This window comes from Thunnus maccoyii, chromosome 17 (assembly GCF_910596095.1).
Source record: "Thunnus maccoyii chromosome 17, fThuMac1.1, whole genome shotgun sequence".
NCBI lineage: Eukaryota > Metazoa > Chordata > Actinopteri > Scombriformes > Scombridae > Thunnus > Thunnus maccoyii.
This window is the reverse complement of record NC_056549.1, coordinates 26129202-26151114: the sequence shown is the minus strand read 5'-3', so window position 1 is coordinate 26151114 and position 21913 is coordinate 26129202. Positions and strand designations below refer to the sequence as shown.

Sequence of the window (21913 nt, the reverse complement as noted above, 5' to 3'; positions counted from 1 at the left end):
TAGAGAGAGATGAGGTATATTAATGATCTTAGGAGCTATATCTGCGTAGTTCATTAGTGACAACACTTTGACAGAGCACTAAACAAGCTCTAATGGTTATCAATCACGTGTCAACATTTGTGCACAGATGCAGACAGTGAAGGCAACAAGCTGAGAACGCAACTTAATTTACATGCTCTCAGTTTTGGCAATTTGCGTCACTTGTACACAACCTGAGAGCACAGTAAATTTACCGGAAGTGTTTCGAAGCATGCTCTATTAACTTTCTCATTTGTCTATAAACATACAAAAACCCAATTATGTGCTCTCTCACATTTTCAAATACTCTGAATCTGCCAAAACAAGAGAGACAGTAGGTTTCATTAACCAGTGTTAGACCTACGGAACTCCCAAAGTACAAGTACAAGTAAAAAAAAAAAAATCTAGTGCACTTGAGGTATGGCTCGTGTGCACAACAGATAACATCTTGTTTACACAAGATATTAGATCCATCTTATGCGCATAAGATAATGACGTGCATACATTTTATATCCGTTCTGATGACAAGATAAGTTGTGTGCGTATGTGTGCATACGAGATAAAAAATAGAATCTTTCAGAGTTTTGGGGGCTCCATAGAAACCAGCATTTTACACTTCAAATTTGTATTGTAATTGTATTGTTTGTAATTTGCATTTGTATTACAATTACAAAATCTGTCCTTATGCTCATAGGGTTTATAATCTTCAAATGCAGATTGATCACAGTTTATGTGCTTATTGATAATACCATACAAACCTACTGTAGCCAACACAACATTCCCGTTTCTTGACATTTTGAGAAATTTGGTTTTGTTCTCATATGCCAGAGAGATTTTTTTTTTAAATTTTTTGCTTTAAACATTGTCAGCTTAACCTCTTAACCCACCCTGACACAATGCAAGTATGTTTTTTCGGCTTCTCTGCACCCTGCACATACAGAACTTTTGATGGTGATTGTAAAACGTTTCTAGATAATGTACTCATGTATGGTTTTCACTTTAACTGACTTCAACTTAGCACAGCCCATGTTGACCCAACCACAGCCATAAACTAATATTTGGAAGCTCAATAACAGTGTCAAAATACCACAAGTTACAATATACACAAGGTCAAATTTGACTCCTTGTCATCTCTGGTTCAACAGTAATTCAGCAACATCTAATTAGTTCCAGTCTCATGTTTGAAAGTGAATGCTTGAACATATCCTCTGGGTTTGGAACATATTTTTTCCCAGCAGACATACTGATTAGTAATTGAAGTTGCATGAAAGACATGGTTAATATTCATAAACATTGTTCACTTTATTTATAGAAATATCTTGTTAGTGTTATGTTGAATGTACTGTACATCTCCAAAAAATGTGAAACATACACACAGTTCCACATAAAATCAATTGCATAAAAAAAAAGAAAAACAAAGAAAAAGGAAAAACAAAAGAACATTTGATTGACAGCTTAGTATTTCATTGTTTAGTATCATTGTATCTGACAATGAGCTTATTATCTCACTGTCAGATACGATGATACAAATGTTATGACACTTAGGAAGGCGAAGAAGGCGAGTGTTATAAACATATGTGTGAACATTTTGTCCTCACAGTCTTGTCAGTTTTTCTAACAGCTCCAGTTGATTTTGTCTTACATTTCTGATGATTTCAGGATCATTAAAACATATTGAAGGAATTATTTGCAATGCAAGTCCAAAAACTGTATCGCCACCACATGAGAAAAATCGACATTTTCATCAAGCGATGCCTCAAGTTGAAGCTTAAGTCACCTTTTCAAATGAAGACTTTTGCATAACATTAACATAATGTACAATAAGAAGAGGTGCCATTTTTAATAAGTGCACTTATTTACCTAATAAACCTCCTTTCTTCCACCTCACCTGACTGGTCCAACACATACACACCTTCAGCCTGACACACATTGAAAAACTCACTGTTACCCAGACGACTCAGCCTCACGTTAGTTAAATCAGACAGTTTTTTTTTCAGCAGGATCCAAATTCTTCGATCCACTTTTCATACTTCTCCAGGTCAGCTGCAGACACAGATTTGGACACTTTCTTCAGAGCGGACTCAAAGTCCTCCATGGTAGTGGGCATGTGCATCTCGTCCCGGGAGATGTTGCGGATCTCCTCTGGCGTGAGGCCTTCGATTCTTCTCCTCATGGCCATCAGAGAGGCATCCCTGCAACGGCACACGACGCTTTATTTCAAACACTTCAAAGCAAAGAATTTAAAGATAGTTTTTTCAAGATAGATTTACGGATTACTACAATTCTCTCTGTAATCTATCAAACCTAGTTTTTATTGTGCTCTATTGTGCTGTGGCCTCATTTAAAATTTGTTGTCATAATTCTTTAATTTTAATACATTATTTCAAGCACAAGAGCTTTAAATTACACGAGTTTTCTACTAGAAGCCTATTAAATTACAGTATGTAGGGAGATTTGGAACTGTAAATAGAACACATTTGTGAATGTATTCAACTAACTTGCTGAAAATGACCAATTTTCCAAAAAGCTATCCCACAACAAAAATGAAAGGGAAACTTCGCTATTTTTCAACCTGGACCCTATTTTCCTATCTTTTTGTGTCTAAGGAGTCTCTCTCCAAGTCTTGCTCTAAGAGAAGTCTCACTCTGAGATCTGGCGAGAGTTGAGTTGTTGTCGAAATCAGCTAAATATTCAGCCATGACAAAGCTAGAGAGAGGAGTGCCGGGAAGAGTTTGTTGAGTTGGAGCTTAGTGTTATCTAAAAGATTTTCAAAGGCATGGCTAAATATTTAGCTGATTTCGAAAATAACTCAACTCTGGCCAGATTTCAGAACAAGGCTTCTCCTTGAGTGAGACTTGGTTAGACGCAATAACAAACAGACTGGATCAAGCGAAAGGTAAAGAAAAAAAGTTTTATTTCTCTGTTGGTTCCTTTCCATAATGTTGTCAGACACTTACAATAACAATCTGAGCCTGTCAGTGCCAAAAACAAGCACTTTTAGTGGCTGTACATTGACGGGGTGCTATTGCCCAAAAGGATTACATTGCAGCTGCAGGCTGCAGCGCTATCACTCAATACTGGACCAGTTTCAAAAACTGTTGTCCCCATTTGTCACTTACACATAAAAAGATGGGAAAATATGGTCCAGGTTGAAAAATAGCAAAGTTTCCCTTTAAGCAAATGACATCTATGGTGGTGGACAGCAGGAAAATGAAGATAAAGTACCTTTTTGTGCCTATGAAATGGATCTTATACTGTGCGTTAATTTGAAGATAGTCCACTTTATTTTGAAGAATATGGCCTGACCTGCACACATTAGTGATGTCAGCTCCAGAGTAACCCTCCATCTGCTCTGCAATCTTGTCCAAGTCCACATCGCTGGCCAGCTCCAGCTCCTTCAGGTTGATCCTGAGCAGCTCCACTCGTCCCTTTGCTGCAAACATAAAGGCAACACTGAGTGCAACAGGCAGGAAAATGTTTTTTCCCTTCAGTAGCTACCACATTTACACCAACAACGAATTTTGGAGTCAAAACAGTCAACTACCCTGGGGCCCCTGACCCGCATGGCCCTGAAGACCCTGGTTCACTGTTCATCATTTGGTTTGTGTCAATTTAAATAATTACAAATGTGTTTGAGAATATGCACAATTTAAGGACAACTTTAACTGAAATGACAAGACTATTAAGCTCAAAGTCTAGTTATTGGCTTACTATTTTTATTGATATTGTGCTAACATAGTGCACATTCCTAATATAATTAGTGTTTATTTCAAATTACCATAAACTGACACTACAGGGACCAGCTAGCATTCTAGCACAGGATTACTGGTTGTTTACTAGAGCTCAAAACAAAATGTAATGAAGCTGCATGTACAGTGTGCTGTGTGCACTGTACTTGAAGGGGACAGGATACACACATGGAGAATGCTAGGAATGTGGGGGTCATTGAGGGACCCAAAGCTCATTTGTGCCCCAGGGCCTCTCCCTGGCGGGTTAATCCAGCTACGGCCCCACATAATGCAGTTAATATGGGTGCAATTAAAATAGGCATTATAAAGTACCTTTGTCTGTCTGTTCTAGTTGCTGAACAGTAAAGGCTAACAGGTAACATTAGAGTCTGCAGTAACTTTCAAACAATCACGTTTCATAAGAGATATAGAGTAATATAGAAAAGACTGTACTTGAAGGCAGAGGGATGTAGATCCTCTTCTCCAGACGTCTTCTCAGAGCCTCGTCAATGTCCCATGGGAAGTTGGTGGCCGCCAGGACCATCACCATCTTTGATGGGTCATCGTTTTCTGACGCTCCACCAACACCTACGCAAAAGAATCAAAGAGAGAGTGAGAAATAAATGCTGGTTTTAGCAACAGTTTAACAAACATTGAGAAATCTGGAAAAAAGTTTAGAAAACTACAATTAGTTTAAAACCATATTTCACTGATAAAATGGTTTAAAAGAATTAAATACATTTTTAAAGCCAAATGTAAGTATCAGTAAATTAAATTGGAACCGTGTAGTTGTCAGTGAACATCTCATTGATAGTATACCATCCATCTGCACCAGTAGCTCTGCCTTGACTCTCCGGCTGGCCTCATGTTCCTCTGAGGTTCCTCTGCGGCTGCACATGGAGTCAATTTCATCAATGAAGATCGTAGTAGGGGCGTAAAAACGTGCCTGCACAACAACAGATGGATTGACTGAGACAGAGTGAAACCTCAACTCATTCTTCATTCTTAACACTTTGTTATTTTAGCCTTACAAGGGACAGTGGGTTTTACTGCCAGTTGGCACAAACAATTTTGAATCAGGTTGATTTCCAGTTTTTTTTAAAAATGCAGTGTTGTTTTCTTGATACATCAGCACATGTTGTTCCTTTATCATACAAACATGTGATAGAAGTTCACTGTTAAACTGTCAGAATAGCACTAAATTCAGATTAGGACTCCTCAATTAATTCTATGACCAAGATATTCACATCCAAAACTTCAGGTGTATTAAGTGATTTTTGGCCACTAGGGGGCAGAAAGACACTTGACATACTATCAGCTTATTAAGACACTAATGAGTTGTCTTTGGCCACCTGACAACAGTGAGTCCATGACCATACTGTCCTTTTAGCTCTGGTTTGATCCACTAACTTCTGAGAAAAAAAAACACCTGTGCAATTACCTCTCTAGCTCTTTCATCAGCCACTTGTTTGCTTCAGCTATCGTTTGCTGGAAGACAGCCTTTGGTTTTATTTGGGGACTGGGGCTTTCATCTGTACCATTCACATATTTGATGTCTTACCATTTCAAAGAGAAGGCGAACTAATTTCTCAGACTCTCCTCTGTACTTGGAGGTCAGAGTAGACGAGGAGACATTGAAGAAAGTGGTCCTGCATTCGGTAGCAACTGCTTTGGCCAAAAGGGTTTTCCCCGTGCCTGGAGGTCCCACCATCAGTACTCCCTAAAGTAAGAAATGAGATCTGTGTATTGCTGCCAGCGATGAATATAACAACACAAAAAACCTTAACACCTAAATGTCTTTAAATCAATACCTTCCATGGTCTTCGTATGCCTTTGAAAAATGCTGGCATCCACATTGGCAACACGACTGCTTCTTTCAGGAGTTTTTTTGCATCTTCCAAGTCTGCAATGTCATCCCTAAGGAAACAGGTCAGACAGAGATAATATTTGGTGGTTCGCAGGAAGGCTGGTGATCATGCCACAAAAGCAACAAGACACACACACACACTCCACTGCTTGGAGGGTAAAGAGCTGCAACTTGAAATAAGTGTTTTCTAACATAATGGTATGTTTTCTGGACTCTTCTATCTACGATAAATGGTAAATAAAATAATTTGTTTCAGAACAACAACCCTTATAATGTATTGGAAAGGGACGATGTAGCAGGCTATTTTTGGCTTTGATCATTTCTTGTAGTTGTTCCAGAGTAACGTAGCTTCATATTAGATAGTTATATTTGGGCAGAGAATTGTTCTGAATTTAATTAAAAAATGGTTTAATCTCTGTGTATCAAGTACAGGGAAAACACAGTCTCTGTACTGGGAGACAGTTAGCATGGGTACATAGCTCCATCAATCACCAACTCCAAAGACATTGAGAATTGGAAGAGAAACATACTGAAGTCTTAGTTGCCATTGTAAGATGGTGTTCATAGAGTTAGAGCTTTGGTAACCAAAGACAGCCTGCTTCAAAATCATTATATAAAAAATTTAGGACCAAATTCTCACAGTGCAATCCCTGCTACTACAAACCAACCAATCAGAATACAACATGACACGACTCAGCCGATGCAACACTGTAAGCACCAGTTTTGACTAAAGTTAATTTAAAAAAAAAAAAAAAAGGGAAAAAGAAGCATCAGTTATGTGTCTAATAGTGTAGTAGGCCGGAGAATAGGTCAACATTTTTGGAAATATGCTTATGTGCATTCTTCCCCAGAGTTAGATGAGATAATAAATACCACTCTCATGTCTGTATGGGAAATATGAAGCTACCGCAAGCAGCCAGTTAGCTTAGCACAAAGATTGGATAGAGGGAAAACACCTAGCGTGGCTATGTAAAAACTAAAATGTAACAAAATCCACCAACATATAGCCACAAAATGGTCTGGCACACAGTTGGTTAGTTTAGTTTAGCGCAATGACTGGAAACAGCTTTGTTAACTTTAGTTTTACCTTTAGTGTAGCTTTCCAGACTTTATGCTCATGGCAGTAACTGCATATTTCCCTTACAGACATGAGAGTGGTATCTAACTCTCAGCAAGGCAGCGAATAAGTAAATTTCCCAAAATGTCAAACTATTTCAAATATGAAAGAATCACTGGTGTTGGTGACTTTTTCCTGTACAGAAACGATGCCACAAACAGACTGACGAACACGCACCATTTAACATTTGGGTTCTGAGATATAATATCTCTCTCCAGAGCTTCCACAAGGTCTTTGTCATACCCTGACCCGTCAAACTTTTTCACTTCTTTCTCCTGGACATCTGCTTTGTTCTGAAAGGCAGACAGACAGAAACCATTATTATTGTTCCCTGAATGTAAACCGTGTGGTCTGTTTTCTCCAAGACAAAAAAAAACTGGAATTACAGGCCAGGCATGACTGCAGGTAAACAAGCAGCATGTGGATACTGTTTAATCAACAATACAAATAGTGTTGTCTGAATGTATGTTATGTAATATTACTAAAGATAAGGTGGTGTGTTCTGTCTTGTACCAAGTAGAAACCACTGACACGTCTTTTACCTTATCATCCTTTGCTTTACCGGCAGCCTCCTTCTTTTCTTTGCCCTTGGGGAGTTTGCTTCTGTCCCCGTTGGCCCCGCGAGGTGAGTGCCTCTGCTGGGCCCTCACAGCCACGCTGAGGCGATTATTAGGGGGTTTGCTGTCTTTATAGGGGTTAGCAGGCCGCCTGACTGGACAAGGAGAATGTCTGTGGAAAGAGAAGAGGAGAATGAAGCTGTTAACAACCATGCGGCTTTGAAAATAGAAGTTTCATCTTACATTCCTCATGATAGCTGCAGTTTTATTTATGCCAGGGCACAAAATACTGATGTAATTGGATTGCTAAAATCTGCTCGTAGCTGTCACATGCCACTGTGAGTCTAAAAGCTTACTTAAATAATAAATTACATAATAAACTCCATAATTAACTGAATACATGACATCCCATTATGCATGTATATCTTGTATATCATGTAAACCACCAGTTAATTCCTTTAAATACCACATACTGTATGAGAAACCGCATTATATCTGGACATTGAAACGAGATCAGACCGACAAGTGAAGAAAAACAAACCTAACAAACACAAAGAAGCAGTGTGAGATTTACAGGTCGTCTTTCTAGAGGGCAGACCAGGAACAAAACAGGCTCACATCAGGGACTCCAGTTTACTAATCTCAATCATATGACTACATCAGGACTATTGTTCGCAGACAAATAGCTTAAACAACCCAATTACAAATCCGTGCACTGCAAAGGTGAACAGTTACAAGGTCTACAGTGTTCTGAAAGTATCAAATGGGTAAAAAAAAGAGTGAAGAGAAAGTTGAAAGCACTGAATAAGAAGAGAAGAAAATTAAATAAGTGACTCTCATACCTCTGTTCGACATGCACAGGTCTTACATCGCAATCGTCATGGTTACTGGGTTTAGCAGGCGTCGTGTCCAGCTGGAAGTTCTCCAGAGTCGACATTATGTCCTGAACTTGTCGATTCTCTTCACTAATTTCTTGCCACAACTGAGAAACAAACCCAGATGACCGTTAGAAAGGCCAGAATTCTTTCTGACACCATCTGATAAGTTCTGATATATTTTTAATGCCATGTTTACCTGCTGCCATCTCTGCTGAAAACTGCTGTCTCGCACGGTGTACACATACTTCTTGATTTGTTCTAGTAATCCGTGATAGAGAACACTGGCTGAGCTGTAGTTTCCCAGCAAGGCGTATTCGCGGGCCAGCTTCACGTTCTCGCTGATCTCCCGTAGACTCATGGTGCTGTGGAAACAACACACAGTGATACAGTAAATTATACAAATGCACACAAATTTTAACTTTAGTTTGGTTAACACTCACAAAATATTGTTAATAATGTTCAAAGAAAGAATATTTATTAAAGGCTAGAAATGACTATTCTGATTGGAAAAATGATTTTATAAAACCATTTCAGCACTGCTCACATACTGAAATATTATTCTTTTTATTCAGATCGCCAAACTCTGCCACTTTACTGTAATGAGCTGGACTTGCACATGTTTCATGAAATGGGTCTGGATGGGTTTCATGCTTGTTACCCACCATCCCAAAAGTTTGCTAAATCATGCATGAGGAGGCTACTGGGGTTGGGGATTGAAAGCATTTTAAAAAAAAAAAACTGAATCCAGGGAAACAGAGCATGCATGAGACATTTTCTAACAGCAAATTCAAAACAAGTTAACTTGAAATAGTTTTCAAGCTTAAGTGTGATTTCTTTAATGTTTCTTCAGTTCTGATGGTGAATTTTTTTGTCTTACTTTTCTTTAGAGGTGCACTGATCTGATCCACTCGATCAATACTGGCACTGATACTGACCTTATGAAGCAGATTGAATGGGTCAGATTTCACTAATCCATGTTAAATACAGTGTTTTCATCACTGTCAATGGAAAATTCAGTGTTTCCTTTATCACTTATCTACATGCACTATCCCTTGGGTTTAGGCATTTTATTTAAAAAAGTTAAATTGGTGCATCCCTCACTCTATTATGTGCCTCTTCCTACAACAACAACAAAAAAATGTAGCTTGATGATTACAATTCTACATTTACAAAAGAGGTAGTTGTGGGCACATCCCATCATATATTCAGGCCAGGTGCAGGACAATAGATTCAATAAAGGGAAAAGGTAAACACACTGGATTTTAGCTTCCCAAAAAATGTATTTAACTAATAAAGGCAACATTTGGAAAGGTAATGCTCCCACTCTTTGCCGGGCCTGATGAGTGTGGGGTTTTTCCTAAAATTCTAAATTTAGCAAATGATCCAAACCCATCTAAAAAGATGCAGACTAAATAGTGATAGAGTTTATCCTAATGGTGGAAACAATCATTTTAAGTTTTAAAACTTAATGTGAAAATATGAGGATGGATAATTTCAGATGTCACTCCATAAACGAATTCTGAATACTAAAATGTATATATTAACGTGATACTTTTTCATTACTAAACGGGAAAAGGGACTTATATGAAGTATAATTGTCAATATTTTGGACATTGTCATTTTTCAGATAAGGAACATCTTAGTTTGTATAGTCTTTCACATACGCTAGATACGATATCTAAAAAGATATATGCACAATTCTAAGACATTTTTCCACATTCAGTGAAACATAAACTAGAACAGAGGATTCCTCCGTTTTACTTGTTGATCCATGCATTAACCGGTGCCTCGCCCAACTGACACAACCCAACAGTCTGTGGCAAAATGCGACACAAAGGTCTGACTACACATACAAGATGCGAGCGTTTCACACATGTGGCTCTCTGTGTTTGAGGAAGAAATAATAGCTGTAAGGCAAAATATCTTACAACTATTTACGGTACGTTTCACGTTTCAGTGTTGACGTTACAACCAACATCCTTCACTTTGAATTTCAAGCCGGTTGGTTGGTTTCCCCTCTCTCGTATAGACAAAAAGTATGAACGCATCTATATTTTAACACTCGGCGAACACAGCTGTCCATATAAATCTACGTGCATTAATATGAGTCACAATTCTTACGCAAAGCTGGCTTGTTTTGGGTTTATACTCAACTTTTTAGATGAACACACGCAGAGTCCTCGCAGCGGCTGTTATGACGAGTTCCGCTGTGGCAGTTCAAAGAGGGGCTACTTAAAGACAAGCATCACAGTCATGGATGTTTGTAGTTCAACTGATACGGAAGTTCGTGACAGCGCATGCGCTGGTTCCTCAAACCCACCGGAATAGAGGGTTTGGCTTCCGCTCAGAACCTTCAAAATCAAACCGAATAACTGTTACATGTTTGAAAAGTTTTTTTTTTTTTTTTTTTTTTTTACACAGGACCCCTCTACAAGACAGGACTACAATATTGTGTAATCATGCATGACCCAGTTGATATTGTACTTTAGTGTTGAAAATTGTCTAACAAATTTGCAAGTAATCAAATTAACAAAAGGCAGCAGACACACAATTAACTAAACTGCATGTTTTTGGTCTACGAGAGGAAACCCACTCATGCAAACTCCACACCTGCAGGATGAAAGGTACAAACCCAGAACCTTCTTGCTGTGAGGTGACAGTGCTAATCACTGCACCACCATGCCTCCCATTAGACTAATGTACCTTAATTACATATGGTATCTTTTTGAGATTCAAAAGCAGAATAGAGCATCAAAGTGGATAATACATGCATGTATAAGCAATGTAAAGATAATGGTAAATGATAGAACAAGGCAGTATAAGCTTCCAACATGACTAATGCATGTCGCCCCCTTCTTCATTGAAATGAGTAGGGAGCAAATTTGGGTGTGATTGCATTGACCTTTGGTAGGTCAAAGTGATTGGGGAAACATTAATTTTCTATGAGAATCAGCAAATCCCTCATCAGGGGCACACGGTGACTTTAATAAATGTTAATCATTAATCAATTTGGACTTTTATTCATTGGTTCATGCATTTATTGTTGATTCATTTGAGTGATAAAAGTTCTTATCAACCACGCAACTTTCATTCTGTGGACAAAATGAAGTGTCATATCTTTTTAGCTGAGCAAGAACTCAGACACGTTTCCTGGACTAAAACGAACTTGAATGACTCACCAGATTAGATAATGAAGGCAGTTTAAAGATGTTTAATCTACATGTAGGGTTTTAGTGACATGCTATAGCCTAGCCCCAGTCATGTGAACAGTGTGTTTATTTAATTTCAACAAAAACAGATGAAATGTGAAGAGCTTGTGTGGTAGAAGCCAATGTCAGTTCAACATAAAAAACATCACTAAGATTTAAAGGTAAATCATCATCATCTAAATAACTTTTCCTGTTAAGTCACAAAATTAATATGTAAATAACATTAACTGTAGCATCATAAAGGTATGCTAAGCTGGCTGTCTAGAAACGTTAGCTAACGTTAGCTTGCAGGGGCTAGGGCAAGCCCCCAGGAACAGCGTCGGGCTGTGAGGCTAATTTGACATAGCGGCCAAACTGTGTAATTACAACATCACGTGACACTATTGGGCTCAAAGAGTTTTTCCCATAGACTTACATTGTGAAAGAGACGTCCGTAAATCAGCGGATACATTTTTTTGAGCATCACAACCCCTGCGAAATGACTCTTCTCATGATCAGAATTTGATTCATTCGGACCGATCACATTTCGAAAGCCCAAAAGAGCCGCATGATTGAATTGTTTTATCCTCATTCAAGTTAGCCGGAGGGCTAAACCGGAAGTAGCCGGCGAAAGCCACTAGTGCGCTCGCTCCATGGGCCCAATGATCCCTGAAGATCCAGGTAATTTTACGTGCGGAAGTCGAACTTTTTTGGCTTCATGTGCCACTGAGCAACTTTCATAGGAATGAATGGGGCCCCGCCTCCGATGCTGTATCCAGTTCTCTTTATACATCCATGGGCTAGGGTCAGTTAATCAAACAGAACAGTTGACATTGCAAACTGTTAGCAAACAGTTCAGTATCACACCCAGCATGAACAGAGCAACATTAGCATACGTTTGGAGTCGTATCTTTGCCATCTGATGAATGTAAGTCCAATATTCACTTTCCCTTTTGGTCTTCACTAACTCCTCAAGTAAATATTTAATTCTTAGTTCCTAAATGCTCCACTATTTTTTACCAGTTAGTCACTAACTTTGTCTGTCTGCTATTTGGTGCTCGGCAGGTGTGTACAGTGGGTTTATCAGAAATTTTTGACTGAAAACAGTGACCTACTGCTGCAGGAAAGAACACAATGAGAGCAGTGAGAGTCAACTGAAAGAGAAAAGTTGCAGACTGAAAAACCAAAACAATAATATGAAATGCGCTATACTCCATAGACCTGAAGGGAACTGCAGAATCACAAGATAATTTCCTGTGGGTCCATCGCTATATATGACACCTTTCACATACAAGTACTGTAATCATGTGGTCCATTGTTGATATAAAAATATTGATTATAGCCGCTTTGACAGCATTAGCTTAGTTTGAGAGGCAGATTGTAACAATGACAAGTGACTGGCTTCATTTTATGAGGTTGACTTTGTGAGTTGTCACAGTGAATCATGAGAAAGTCAGACAGGATTCCAACCAGCATGCATAGTGTTGTGATTCTGCGTAAAAATGCTATGTCTCCCATACATGAGTTTACACCCGTTTCTGGTTTCTATGCTAAGCCAAACTACTGGGATCTGGCTGCTGGCTGTAGCCTTATATTACAGTTATGAGAGTGGTACCTTCTCATCTAACTCTCGGCCACATAGCAAATAAGCGTATTTCGCATAATGCTTTAAGCTGTAGGCAGTTTGCAAAAGTTTGTGCCTAAATTTGTTTAAGTGCAGTTGATTGCACAACATTTCAGTACCATTCAAGCATAATGTTTTAAAAGTTTGTACCATGTGCATGCAGGATGTGAGGTGTCTACTGTTGGCATGTTGTGTGACCACAACACAACACCACCTTTGGGATGAAGTGCAAATTCTTTGCTAAACTGAAACATTTTAAGCGTAGCAGACACATCTTTACCTCATTTCGCACTGCCTAGAGCTAAAGATCTGCTATTGTGCATTGTTGTTCATTGAAGTGTCCTGAATATTGTGGCATAAGCAGTTGTCTTGTCTTATTTTGTATTACTTCTCTCTTTTTTTTTTAAATTATCCTTAATGTTTTGCAAAAATAAAGTGGAGGTTCCATATTTGAGATGTTTGGATATGCTCAAGCAATTGAAGACATGTCAGGTGGTCAAGTGCTTTAACCCATGCATGTGGAGAAAGGACTGCTTTTCACAGTTTCCGTAGTGTAGTGGTTATCACGTTCGCCTAACACGCGAAAGGTCCCCGGTTCGAAACCGGGCGGAAACACTTCTTTGTTTCTGCTTACTGAATCAATCAAACTGAGATCAGGTTATCAGCACACTAGACTGTATGCAAAACTGCATCAAACAATAGAAAACAATACAGAGTTAATGGAAGCACATTCGATAAAGGAATCACCGTCATAGTAGTCATGTCTAATAACCAGACAACTAATTAGGACTTTTGGCCCTATTTTTCTGCTCAGTCGATTTATTGATTTCTGTACATGAATAAGGCAGGTTCATATCCTTGCTGTATTGCTCTGTTGGACAGGAGGAGCACATATGGCGGTGTTGGTGTATTGCTTTTGTCTGTGTCGGTGACTAATCAGCAGCTGGTTAAAAAGTCAACTCTCCCCGTCGGGGAATCGAACCCCGGTCTTCCGCGTGACAGGCGGAGATACTGTCCACTATACTAACGAGGAAGGCTGTATGAGTTAAGGCACATCAGTGGCCTCGTGGGGCAGTTCTGACCTTTACAGGGAACGTTCGAGATATTTGAATAAAGAAGTCAAAAGTCAAACTCATGGTGGTGCAAGAGGAAAAGTCAAAGGATCATCAAAGCCATCAGAATACATTGCTTGGGAACCATGAATGTCTGTACCAAATTTTGGGCCAATCCATCAAATAGATGTTCAGATACATCACAGTGAAATCTTCAGCTTCTGGTGGTGCTGGAGAAAACGTCAGAAGGTGGCCAAAGTGCTTAGAATGCACCCTGTAGGGACCTTGAGGCTCTGTCCTCATTTTCATGGTGATCCATCTAACAGTTGTGGAGATACTTCACTCTGAGCCACAAATGTCGACCTCATGGTGGCACTAGAGGAAAAGTGACAGGATCACCAGAGTCAGTAGGATCTATCCTCTGGGGACCATGAATGAATGTCTGGACTGAAATTTTCTTGCGATCCATCCATCAGTCGTTGAGATATTTAAGTCTGGACCAAAGTGGTGTACCGACCCACACTGCCATCCGTACAGCCATGCAGCTATCGTGGCAGAAAACGGAGTGAAAGTTGTAGAGTTGAGGCCTTGACATTTACATCTGGGTTTTGCTACTGCCGAAACGACTGATTCTGTCGCTTCTCTAAGGACAGTCTCCATTGACAGTTCACTGAAATGTCTCCAATGTTGCGGCATGAGTGCTTCTCGTCTGATTTTGTATCACCTTTTTCTTTCCTTTATTTTTTTAGCGATCCTTAACGCTTCGCACACGAGTGATGTCCTGTATTTGAAATGTATGGATGTGGTCAAGCGATTGAAGACACATCTGGACACACCCCTGGAGGACAAAACCCAGCTTTTCACAGTTTCTGTAGTGTAGTGGTTATCACATTTGCCTCATATGCGAAAAGGTCCACGTTTTGAAACTGGGTGGAAACACTTCTTTGTGTTCACTCTGAGCAATTGAATCCAACTGTGCTGTCTCATATTAGCAGTAAAAAGGACGCATAGACTTAAAGCTTTGTGCTTCATATCACCTGAGAACTTCATTATATCTTATATTGTATTACTTTTTTTTTTCAAACCATTCTCAACATTGCGCAAAAACAAGGATGATGTCCTGTATTTGAAATGTTTGGATATGGTCAAGCAATTGAAGACATGTTAGGGGGTCAAGTGCTTTAACAGAACCATGTGGATAACAGAACACTTATCACAGTTTCCGTAGTGTAGTGGTTATCACGTTCGCCTAACACGCGAAAGGTCCCCGGTTCGAAACCGGGCGGAAACACTTCTTTGTTTCTGTTTACTGAGTCATTACTAAAATCAAACTGATATTGAGATTATCAGCACACTGGACGGTATGCAACGCTGCGTCAAACAATAGAAAACAATACAGAGTTAATGGAAGCACATTGGATAAAGAAATCACCATCATAGTAGTCATGTCTAATAACCAGACATCTAATTAGGACTTTTGGCCCTATTTTTCTGCTCAGTCGATTTATTGATTTCTGTTCATTAACAAGGCAGGTTCATATCCTTGCTGTATTGCTCTGTTGGACAGGAGGAGCTCACATGGTGGTGTTGGTGTATTGCTTTTGTCGGTGAATAATCAGCAGCTGGTAGAAAAGTCAACTCTCCCCGTCGGGGAATCGAACCCCGGTCTTCCGCGTGACAGGCGGAGATACTGTCCACTATACTAACGAGGAAGGCTATATGAGTATAGGCACATCAGTGGCCTCGTGGGGCAGTTCTGACCTTTACAGGGAATGTTCCAATGGTTATCGAGATATTTGAATAAAGAAGTCAAAAGTCAAACTCATGGTGGTACAAGAGGAAAAGTCAAAGGATCATCAAAGCCATCAGAATACATTGCTTGGGAGCCATGAATGTCTGTACCAAATTTTGGGCCAATCCATCGAATAGATGTTCGGATACATCACAGTGAAATATTCAGCTTCTGGTGGCGCTGGAGAAAACGTCAGAGAGTGACCAAAGTGCTTAGAGCCACAAATGTCAACCTCATGGTGGCACTAGAGGAAAAGTGACAGGATCACCAGAGTCAGTAGGATTCATCCTCTGGGGACCAGGGATGAATGTCTGGACTGAAATTTCCTTGCAATCCATCCAACAGTTGTTGAGATATTTAAGTCTGGACCAAAGTGGTGTACTGACCCACACTGCCATCTGTACAGCCATGCAGCTATCGTGGCAGAAAACTGAGTGAAAGTTGTAGATTTGAGGCCTTGACATTAACATCTGGGAATGTCTGAAATGTCTCCAATACCGCGGCACGAGTGCTTGTCTCGTCTGATTTTGTATCATCTTTTTCTTTTTTTAACGATCCTTAACGCTTTGCATAGGTGATGTCCTGTATTTGAAATGTTTGGATGTGGTCAAGCGATTGAAGACACGTCTGGAGGTCAGTGTGCACAAATGCTTTAACTCACCTTTAACTCCCCCTCGTGGACAAAAACAACCTCTTCTCAGGTTTTGGTAGTGTAGTGGTTATCACGTTCGCCTCACAAACGAAAAGTCCCTGGTTCAAAATTGGGTGGAAACACTTGCTTGTTTGTGTACTGTCCACCAGCACTGGCCGTCTCATTGCTCCATATCACTATTTTCAAAGCTACACATAATACAGCCATTATACTTGATTCAAACTGTTAACTCATAGTCCTTCAGAATTAACGTTTCCCATTACCTAACACCAGCCATCCACTGAACATACAGTTAGGAAATAGCAGGCTAGCAGCCATGCTAGCGGCACAAGCATGGATGCCTGGCCAATCCCAGTGCTTGAATGCTACGCGGGGTGTGTCTTATCAAGAAAAGCGGTGGGATCAATAATAATGCAACAGGCTCCATGGAAGAGGACCCACCCACTATGTAGATATAAAGGACTCATTCTAAGGTAACGAAAACACAGTGATTCTTATTTTCAGGTGATTATACACTAATTAAAACATACTTATGAATATTATATTCCATTTCTGCCAAGTCCATTCCGCTAGATGACGCTAAATTCTACACACTGCACCTTTAAATCATGTTATTTGGGGTAAAAGAAGTGACAGTAGTAATTACCAAAGCTTCATGTTGGGAGAATTGATGTGTTCCGGGGAAGTTTGCTGTATGCACACATGAAAGGTGCTTTTACCGTCGGTCCGTGTAGAAACAATGCCATGTAGAGTTCCTTTAACCCTAACGCTATATGAGAAAACGAATAATGTTTCCGCCCGGTTTCGAACCGGGGACCTTTCGCGTGTGAGGCGAACGTGATAACCACTACACTACGGAAACGTCGTGCCATATAATCTCCTACAATTTTATTTTATGGTATATAATCTGATTTATCGCCCCACGTCTCTATCCACGCAGAAGAGCCACGTAAACATCGCTCCGATTGATCAAAAAATCACACCTGAACGCTCGTGAGTGCTCCGTGTTCAGGAAAACCGTCATTAAAAACCGCGCTGTGTCTGAAATGGCTTGGTATGCACTATTATTTCTACTACTAATAAAAGTAGCCTCATCACGACCCTGAAACCTCTGCTCTCTTTATACATCCATACATGTCTTCTACATGCTACACTTTCCAGAATGTCCAGAATAAAACAGCGCCACTCAGTCAACACTGTGGCCAGCAAGCGTGTTACATCCGTACTGATGAGCACTACAGAGGCCATGACTGGGAAGAGTTGAGATGGAAAATGAAATGTGTAAGTTTTAGTCCTGGTCCGGAGTCTATCAGCTGCTGATTATTCAAAAAGACAGACAAAAGTAACACATCGTCAACATCATGCATGCTCCTCCTGTGCAACAGAGTACAGCGACGATATGATCATGTAACACACAGTTCACTGACAGTTTTCCTCAGTTGAATTGATTAAACTGCTTTCAAACTGTATAACTCTCAGATGTGTTCATCATCAGGCTAATTGCAGAATATTTGAACCAACTGTAACAACTCTCCAAACATGCAGTACATTTGTAATTGTTTTCTTTTATGTCATAATAAATACTGATAACATCTTTACTGTTGATTCATTTTATAACATTCATACTCAGCTTGCAACTGTTGGTTTTAGTTCAGGTGCAGGTGCAGGTGCACCAGTTTGGTCCAAACACAAAAATATATCATTATAAATATATTTATAATGATCTGTGTCCTATCAAACCCATAATCTGGATTACTATAGTGCATATAAGAAGAGGAATGGTAAAGAATACATTTTACTATCACAGCTTAAGTTAGTAATAAACGGGGAAAAAGCTCTGGAAGGTCACATCCAGTGCGTTGTAGTTCAGAACAGATACAATAAAATGTGTCAGTGTCCCGAATTTAAGACGTATATGCCAACAACCACCTTGGTTAGTATTTCAAGGAACACTAGAAGATTGAGGCACCTTATTATTAACGTTTTCAGTCCTCGTTAGTATAGTGGACAGTATCTCCGCCTGTCACGCGGAAGACCGGGGTTCGATTCCCCGACGGGGAGAATTAACTTTTCTACCCTCCACCAAAATAGACAAAAGTAGCATATGCAATATATACAAAAAATATGATTAGCCTAAATATTTGTATGACTAAATTTGGTAGCGTCTTTATTTATCTAATGAACATGTTTTATGTTACTCTTTTAATCAATGCTATATATTGTCTGGTTATTACAAATTTAGGTTTGCGCTCTCTTATTATTACTCAGAGTGAACAGAAGCGTGTTCCCGCCCGGTGTCGAAGTAGTACAATATAACGCTATATATCAGTGAGTTCAATGCATTTTCATAATACAGAAACAAACCAACATCACCCAGTTAATTGACCAGGATTGCAGCGGGTGTGTTTTATGAGGATTCACTTCTTCTGACATATGTGAGTGTCATTGCACACCTGTCAGAGTTATATGGTGGAAAACAGCTCCATCTTCTGGCAGCGGGGCCTCATGTCTAAATGATGGGATGGATTCAGCACATTGTTATTGACTCGTAGAGATCAGATGAGGGAGTTGAAGTGAATTCAGTCACTGTGATTTAGTGCCGATTTGGTGTTGGAAGTTATAATCAGACCTGTCACAACGGAGATAGAAACTCATCACACAGTTTGGTTCAGTCACAATTTATCATGTCAAACAAATAATCTGGATTACTACAGTGCATACAAAAAAGGAATGGTAAATAATACAATTTACTATCACACCTAAATTTAGTAATACACGGAAAAAAAGCTCTGGAAGGTCACAGCCAGTGTGTTGGAGTTCAGAACAAATACAATAAAACATGTCAGTGTCCCTAATTTAAGACATAAATGCCAACAACCACCTTGGTCAGTATTTTAAGGAACACTAGAAGATTGAGGCACTTTATTAACGTTTTCAGTCCTCGTTAGTATAGTGGACAGTATCTCCGCCTGTCACGCGGAAGACCGGGGTTCGATTCCCCGACGGGGAGAATTAACTTTTCTACCAACTGCTGATTATTCACCGAGACAAAAGCAATACACCAACACCGCCATGTGAGCTCCTCCTGTCCAACAGAGCAATACAGCTAGGATATGCACCTACATAATTCACATACAGAAATCATTAAGTAGGACAAACAAAAGAATTTAAAGTTCTAAATAAAATTACATAGATATTCTTAATGATATGTTAAATGTTTGTATGAGTAAATTTGTGTTGTGTAATGTGTTATACTCATTTCCATGTTATTTTCTACTGTTCTAGTCAGTAGTTTATATTGTAAATAGAAATAAAAGTCTAAATAAATAAAAATAGAAACAATTTAAAATGCTTTGATGAAGGTCTTTAACAGGTGTGATGTAGTGATATCAATATTGTTTTTAAACACCCGTAAATATAGTCCAGTTTATCAGTAACTTCAATCATGAGTTTCACTAGATTTACTATGAATTTTAGTCCTCAGAGAGAATGCGAACAAAGAAATGTGTTTCCACCCGGTTTCGAACCGGGGACCTTTCGCGTGTGAGGCGAACGTGATAACCACTACACTACGGAAACTCTCATTGGTGGTCCCAGTACTGTATGAAAAAAAAAAAGAACGATCAAAACTCAAATCCACACGTGACTCCGATTGTGACCAAATCCAAACATACAGCTTTTAGATTATAGCATGTATTTTATCAATGGTTATTGATTACCCGCCACCTGTGAGCTCTTGTGCCACAACATCCAATGAATTATCAACATTATAGACTACGGTTAATGTAACAGGCAGCAGTTTTGGCTGGACCGCAACAACAACAAGGCAACGTACAAATTAAAAGCCCTCTACACGGTCCAGCCATATAGTAGGTTTAGACCTAGTCTTGTTCATTGTGAGATAAAAGTGCCAGAAAGAATTAAAACAGCGCATGCATTGTCATAATACAGAAACAAGTGGTCAACGTTACCCAATTAAATGAGCAGCATGCAGCAGGTGTGTTTTCTGATGAGCCACTTCTTCTGACATGAGTGAGTGTGAACAGAGGAGAGGCTCTGAGTTATTTGGTGGAAAACAGCTCCATCTTCTGGCAGCAGGGCCTCATGTCTAAATGATGGGATGGATTCAGCAGTTATTAGTCTTGACTTGAGAGATAAGATGAGGAATTTAAAGTGGATTCAGTCACTGTGATTATGTGTCGATTTTGGTGTAATTTAGCAGAACAGAGTGACCATAGGAGAAGTTATAATCAGACTTGTCACAATGGAGATAGAAACTCATCACACAGTTTGATTCAATCACAATTTATCATGTCAAACCAATAATCTGGATTACTATAGCGCATATAGAAAAGGAATGGTATATCATACAATTTACTATCACACCTAAACTTAGTAATACATAGAAAAAAGCTCTGGAAGGTCACATCCAGTGTGTTGGAGTTCAGAACAAATACAATAAAACGTGTCAGTGTCGAGAATTCAAGACATATATACCAACAACCACATTGGTTACAATTTAAAGGAACACTAGAAGATTGAGGCACTTTATTAATGTTTTCAGTCCTCGTTAGTATAGTGGACAGTATCTCCGCCTGTCACGCGGAAGACCGGGGTTCGATTCCCCGACGGGGAGAGTTGACTTTTCTACCAGCTGCTGATTATTCACCGAGACAAAAGCAATACGCCAACACCGCCATGTGAGCTCCTCCTGTCCAACAGAGCAATACAGCTAGGATATGCACCTACATAATTCACATACAGAAATCATTAAGTAGGACAAACAAAAGAATTTAAAGTTCTAAATAAAATTACATAGATGTTCTTAATGATATGTTAAATGTTTGTATGAGTAAATTTGTGAGCCGGTGTGTTATACTCATTTCCATGTTATTTTCTACTGTTCTAGTCAGTGGTTTATATTGTAAATAGAAATAAAAGTCTAAATAAATAAAAATAGAAACAATTTAAAATGCTTTGATGAAGGTCTTTAACAGGTGTGATGTAGTGATATCAATTTTGTTTTTAAACACCCGTAAATACAGTCCAGTTTATCAGTAACTTCAATCATGAGTTTCACTAGATTTACTATGAATTTTAGTCCTCAGAGAGGACACAAACAAAGAAATGTGTTTCCGCCCGGTTTCGAACCGGGGACCTTTCGCGTGTGAGGCGAACGTGATAACCACTACACTACGGAAACTCTCATTGGTGGTCCCAGTACTGTGTGAAAAAAAAGAACGATCAAAACTCAAATCCACACGTGACTCCGATTGTGACCAAATCCAAACATACAGCTTTTAGATTATAGCGTGTTTTTTTATTGATCGTTAATGATTACCCGCCACCTGTGAGCTCTTGTGCCACAACATCCAATGAATTATCAACATTATAGACTACGGTTAATGTAACAGGCAGCAGTTTTGGCTGGACCACAACA

At 39.3% G+C, this 21913-nt stretch overlaps 1 protein-coding gene and 10 non-coding genes across 15 annotated transcripts; 5 read left to right on the top strand and 6 right to left on the bottom strand.

Moving 5' to 3' along the window:
• Positions 1–1295: 1295 nt before the first annotated feature.
• katna1 (katanin p60 (ATPase containing) subunit A 1) lies at positions 1296–20622 on the bottom strand. Of its 5 annotated transcripts, XM_042390851.1 has the most exons (12): positions 20445–20520; positions 18927–19102; positions 8362–8527; positions 8130–8269; positions 7273–7459; positions 6908–7023; positions 5558–5663; positions 5308–5466; positions 4566–4692; positions 4200–4334; positions 3325–3451; positions 1296–2210 (listed from the first exon to the last, which is right to left on the bottom strand). In XM_042390851.1, exons 3-12 carry the CDS (start codon positions 8521–8523, stop codon positions 2012–2014), a joined length of 1458 nt encoding a protein of 485 aa, XP_042246785.1. In that variant the 5' UTR covers positions 8524–8527; positions 18927–19102; positions 20445–20520; the 3' UTR covers positions 1296–2011. The 5 variants fall into 5 exon arrangements, with proteins under 5 accessions (XP_042246785.1, XP_042246782.1, XP_042246783.1 ...); XM_042390848.1 differs by lacking the exon at positions 18927–19102 and having other exon boundaries at positions 20445–20622; XM_042390849.1 differs by lacking the exons at positions 18927–19102; positions 20445–20520 and adding an exon at positions 17120–17207.
• trnav-aac lies at positions 13520–13592 on the top strand. The gene has a single exon. It is a non-coding gene; the product is annotated as a tRNA-Val (tRNA).
• Positions 13939–14010, bottom strand: trnad-guc. The gene has a single exon. It is a non-coding gene; the product is annotated as a tRNA-Asp (tRNA).
• On the top strand, positions 15248–15320 carry trnav-aac. The gene has a single exon. It is a non-coding gene; the product is annotated as a tRNA-Val (tRNA).
• trnad-guc lies at positions 15670–15741 on the bottom strand. Its single transcript has one exon. It is a non-coding gene; the product is annotated as a tRNA-Asp (tRNA).
• trnav-cac lies at positions 17263–17335 on the bottom strand. The gene has a single exon. It is a non-coding gene; the product is annotated as a tRNA-Val (tRNA).
• Positions 18463–18534, top strand: trnad-guc. Its single transcript has one exon. It is a non-coding gene; the product is annotated as a tRNA-Asp (tRNA).
• On the top strand, positions 19412–19483 carry trnad-guc. Its single transcript has one exon. It is a non-coding gene; the product is annotated as a tRNA-Asp (tRNA).
• trnav-cac lies at positions 19980–20052 on the bottom strand. Its single transcript has one exon. It is a non-coding gene; the product is annotated as a tRNA-Val (tRNA).
• A 415-nt stretch (positions 20623–21037) lies between the features above and the next one.
• trnad-guc lies at positions 21038–21109 on the top strand. The gene has a single exon. It is a non-coding gene; the product is annotated as a tRNA-Asp (tRNA).
• A 494-nt stretch (positions 21110–21603) lies between these two features.
• On the bottom strand, positions 21604–21676 carry trnav-cac. Its single transcript has one exon. It is a non-coding gene; the product is annotated as a tRNA-Val (tRNA).
• Positions 21677–21913: the final 237 nt, after the last annotated feature.

Bases quoted from the DNA above. Each gene is read 5' to 3' on its own strand.
- katna1 (XM_042390848.1), bottom strand. From the start codon at position 20,503: ATGTCAGAAGAAGTGGCTCATCAGAAAACACACCTGCTGCATGCTGCT. The intron at 8,528-20,444 runs GTAACGTTGACC...TTGTTTCCACAG, and splicing joins CATGCTGCTCATTTAATTGG to CACCATGAGTCTACGGGAGA. The intron at 5,664-6,907 runs GTGCGTGTTCGT...CTGTTTCCTTAG, and splicing joins CAGAACCCAAATGTTAAATG to GGATGACATTGCAGACTTGG.